This window comes from Penaeus monodon, chromosome 6, assembly GCF_015228065.2.
Source record: "Penaeus monodon isolate SGIC_2016 chromosome 6, NSTDA_Pmon_1, whole genome shotgun sequence".
NCBI classification, from domain to species: domain Eukaryota; kingdom Metazoa; phylum Arthropoda; class Malacostraca; order Decapoda; family Penaeidae; genus Penaeus; species Penaeus monodon.
Window position 1 is genome coordinate 54821650 of NC_051391.1, and position 5000 is coordinate 54826649.

General features: G+C 39.2%; 1 protein-coding gene across 3 annotated transcripts in view; it reads left to right on the top strand.

Moving 5' to 3' along the window:
- LOC119574652 overlaps positions 1-5000 on the top strand; it is a 24649-nt gene that overhangs the window by 10707 nt on the left and 8942 nt on the right. For all 3 annotated transcript variants that reach the window (XM_037922035.1, XM_037922033.1, XM_037922036.1), the window contains 4 exons: positions 204-263; positions 1803-2027; positions 3331-3729; positions 4175-4411. In XM_037922035.1, the coding sequence (XP_037777963.1) occupies positions 204-263; positions 1803-2027; positions 3331-3729; positions 4175-4411 (921 nt within the window). The remainder of the gene's footprint in view (positions 1-203; positions 264-1802; positions 2028-3330; positions 3730-4174; positions 4412-5000) is intronic.

Below are 5000 nucleotides of genomic sequence, written 5' to 3' on the forward strand. Positions count from 1 at the left end.
ACTTTCTTCCACTGATGTAAATAGTTGAATTAAACAGAAAAAGAACGATACAAATTGCAGTAATAATTACCTCAGTAACAACATCCTCATACAAATATTGAAACAATCGTATTATATCGCTCTATAGCATGAACATTTTATATCCATATTTTCTGTATGTGATTCTGACTTATGGTCTCTTTTAACTGTTGACTGCGTTTCAGGATTCAGAAGAATTCTCCGCCCCGTGCAGATGCCCACAGTCCGAAGGCTTCGAGTACCCGGTAGGAGAATAATAGAGAGAGGATTATATTAAGATATAGAATAGAAAATGATGAGGTACAACAATGTGAGAAAAGAATACGTTATGAAATTCAGAGACATGTGAATAAGGGAAGAGAATAAAAAATAAAGGTATAAGAAAAAGAAGAAGAAAAAAATAGAGGTACAAGAGTTAGGGAAAGTATGCAAATGAAGATTAGAGGTTATTGATTAAGGGTAAAATGTAATACAGCATAACACTGAGTAAAAAGAAAAAGAGATAGTAAATAATGATGATGTAAATAATGATGATAAAACGAGACAGACGATTTTTCTTTAGTTGAATGTCAAACAAAAAATAACTAGAAGCTTCAGCTGCAATGGTAAATATATGAGCTCAGTGAATGTCATCCTTGAGGCATTTTTTACCTTGCGTTTCGTTGGAGAATAAGGAATACCTTTGTGCGCTACAAAGAATACGCTCGAACGGAACGGTCTGTAGCGCAACGATGAAGCTCAAACATTGACCCACGCGAGCTTTTTGTGTTCAAACACATTTACTATGGCTTTTATTTATCCATCTTTTTATCTTTACATATCATATTTTCCATAAATAGTTCCGCAGCTAGGCTTACGACACAAGAATCATGCTTTCAAGTTTCTTCACATTTTACATCCCTTAAGAAAATACACTCAAATACCAAGTCAAGAAATACTCATTAAGTTTCAACTGATCTTAAAACTTCATATTACTGAATCCACACGAAGTGCCCAACGGGAACGCTGGGCACTTCGCAGCGTTAAGAAGCACACAATTTCAACGGAATGGCCTGTAGCTCGTTACTGTATTTTTTGTGTGGCGCACAAACGCTACGGTCCCGAGAGGTGGTTCGCCGAGCAGACGACGTTACATTGTTTACAAACGCAGCTAATGTAGAATGCCAAGGAATATTTTTCGGTATGGATCCTGCCATATGAATTTGTGGATTCGATGGAAAGCTAGTGGGCACTTCTTGGCTGGTATTTGATTACCTTTTCAGCTAAGCAAAGGATGATAATGAAAAGAAACATGATATATATATTCCTGACTTGTAAGCCTAGCTGCTGAACTATTAATGGAAAATATGATATATAAAATGATGACGGTTTTGAATACTAGCAAAATAAAAGCTACAGTAAATGTTTTTAAACGTAGTCTTTGTAGCGCACAAAAGTATTCCGTCTTTTTCAACGGAACGCAAGGCTGCAGTGGGGACAGATAAACTAAAGGCATCGATGAAGAGTATACCTTAATGGTATGAAACGTATAGTATTCTTACTTTCTGTAAGGTGAAGTTGTTATTATTAGAAATCACCTCATGGTTGGTTAATATGTAATTGTTATGTTATTTTTTATTTCATTTATATGTTGTTGTTTTTCTTGCCACCAAGGATCCATATAATAAATTCTCATAAAAATTTCACTCTAAAACCTGTTTATCACCTGATCTTTCTTTTTGCGTTGGCATTATCGCAAATTTCATTCACCCATTTCAACGGCCATCCTGCATTTCCCTCCACAGGACTACAAGCTTAGGAAAACAATGCACCAAATAGGGCCGATGAATCTCCAGTGTTTGCTAGACGCCGCCTGCTTTATTAAGGGCATTTCCGTGGTGAAGACGCTGCTGGACCACCGCCACATCCACCTTAACTTCCGGGATCAGGAAGGATTCACGCCCCTCATGACCGCTGCCAAGAAACAGTTCAGCGAAGTCGTCCATGCTCTGACGCGTTCGTCCACCAGGGTAATAACATACAAATATCTGCTATACACAGACTCACGCAGATGTACAGCGCGTGTAATACACAGGCAGATTTAAACTCCCCCATCCACACTTGTATATACATATACACTCATATAAAAACACAAACATATACTGACACATACTCCTAAATATACAGAGCTATACGTATTGCATTTCTCTTTATCTACAGTACATGTCTATCTTTGTATCTATAAATTTATTTGGAGTCGTTACAGCAGATCATCGGTCTCCCCTACAATCTGTCCTCTGTATCTTTTCCTGTTATCCCAACCACCAGCATACCTTCCCTTATCACGTTACAAATCTTCTCTAACTACGGTCTCGCTAAGTTTCCCTTTCCTTCATGTAGACGCCTTTCTAACGAAAAGTGCTTTTGGTGATCTGTAAGTAGCAATGTGGTTTATGCTTTGAAAGAACATATGCACATAAACTACTTCGCATTCCTAGTGACTTTTATTCGTCTTGTCTCCTGTGACATCTCCACCTCTCCTCAATTTGCTCTCTCTTACTCACTACAAATCACATGTCTTTTGCATTCATCCTAGTCCATGGAGGCTCCTGTATTATCTCTTCTGTCTACCTATCCTAACAAAAAGAAAGAAAGAAAGAAAAGAAAAGGAGAGAGATCCGATCTTTGATGCAGTCCCACATTCACCTCCAACCTCTTCGCCATTACTTAATACAGCCGCCACACTGCCTTCATATATATTTCCTCTGCCACCCTCACATTTCTCTCTGTTAGTCCTCACCTCCTCATGCAAAACCCTAACTCCTCTCTCTGCAACCACGAATACACAGTGCAACTCCTGGCTATCTCTCTACTGCTGCAGCAACTCTCAAAATAAATATCACATCTATAGTCCTCTTTCCTGGCATGAAACCATATTACCTTTCCTCTCAGCCTAGTGTCCACTACTCTTTTCCCCAACTTTGTGTTTTGCTGTTCACCTTTATGTCACTGTAGTTATTTCAGCTCTTATTCACAAAAAAAAAAAAAAAAAAAAAAAAAAAATCTGCTCTCCTTAAGCATCCTCTAAGTTCTTAAAAAAAATCGTTTATTTTTTTTTCTAAATACACTGTCATCTCTCCTAAACATCCTACCTCCAATGGCATGTTATCTTGACATTCTGCCTTTAAACTATACCTTCTCTCTATTAGCTGCCCTTGCTTCCTTCTTGCTAATCATCTGTACTTAATAGCTCGCCCTCTCCACATCATCCAAGCTTCTCTCTCTCTCATTATTTTCATATATCATCTTCTAATATGCATATGATCTTTCTAGTGTGGCCTCAACATCTGTGCCAGGTCAAACAGGGGTGAGAACGCGTTTACTCTAGCTTACGCTCATAAGAAATGGAAAATCATGAACCTCCTCCTCCATAAGTGCGACAGAGAAGCCACCGCTGACGAGCAGCTGATTCAGGTCCTCGCGCAGTCCAACCTGGACGAACTTCGATCACAACTTAGAACTCAGACTTACTCCCCAAGTGCTCTACTTGGCGGGCTCTTCTCGGCTCTATTCTTGCGGAATTCCGAGGCTGCGATAGAACTTCTTCACTACCAGAGCTCCGACCTCGGAAGGCTCTGTATTGTGGCGACCGTGGCAGCCATGGATGGCCAGTGGGACGCGGCGAAGGCGGTCACGGACATTCTGGAAAAAGGGGATCTCAGTGGGCGTCAAGTATGTATATTGAATTGTTCGAAAATACGACTGAGAAATACTTTATAGTGTTTCGCTTTGAACCTTAAAAAAGTAGTAACATCAGTCACAAGAGAACATGACGTTGAAGTTGTTATAGTAACAGTGATGATCATATAGATAATACTAATGAAAAAGCAATAATTTAGATAATAATAATGATAATGATAATAATGATAGCTGTAACGATAAATATAATGATAATGATAAAGACAGTGACAACAGTGATGATATGACTATTAACAGTCATCACCAGAAAATGACTAATATAACATATTTGATTATTCAGTAACATTTATTATTGATTTATTTCTTATCAGCATCAGCAATGTGCTCACTATCCCCTACCCATTCTTTCACATTTTTTTTTAACACTAGCACAATGACAACAGCAGTTTAACCACTTCTCCCCTTCTAAAAAAAAAAGATATCCCAGCTGGAGGTCGTGCTCTGGGAAGCCGTCCGTGCCAATGAGGTGGCCATGGTGAGGGTGCTAAGCGACATCCTACGAGTCAACCCTCGCACAGCGGTGACCGGGAGGTCCACGACGTCTGAACAGGAGGCCCACACGCGCGGCCACACAGACGTCGTGGCTACCTTCAACAAAAACGCTCCTCCAGCCAAACTTACGGCCGAGGAGCAGCAGATCATTAGGGCAATGAAGGTACAGTACAGTACAAGGAGGGGTTATTGGGCACTTTATATGTTCGTTATGATTTTCATTGGTTTGTATGGATAGTCATTCTAAAGGTACTAATGACACACCTTTGTAAAAATGCAGATTTATCGTTGAAAGACTGTGATTATTGACATAAACCCCGAAATTTATAATTTTTTAATATGCTTTTCATTATTATTATCATCATTACAATGTTCGGTTCAAGTATACAAAAAGGACCGCACCGACTAGGAGAAAATTTAAGATCATAGCGTTGTTAGCAATGAAAACTACATTGACTTATATAAAAATTAATTTGCAGAAGCCCACCGATTCCAGTTAAACAACGAAAATGTATCGCGGTCCACTGGGCACTGACGCGGTTAAGTCCACATGTGACCTAATGTTTACTAAGTTCTCGCGCATTGTTCACACCAGCTGCCCGGCACTGCGCACGTACGTCACATGCCGTCACGACGAATCGTGTATTCCAATATTTTAGCTTTTCATGTACATCTCATACGTATCTAATCTTAATATTTTTTCTTATATAAACTTCAGATGATACTAAAAATATTTTTTGTCTGTTTCATAA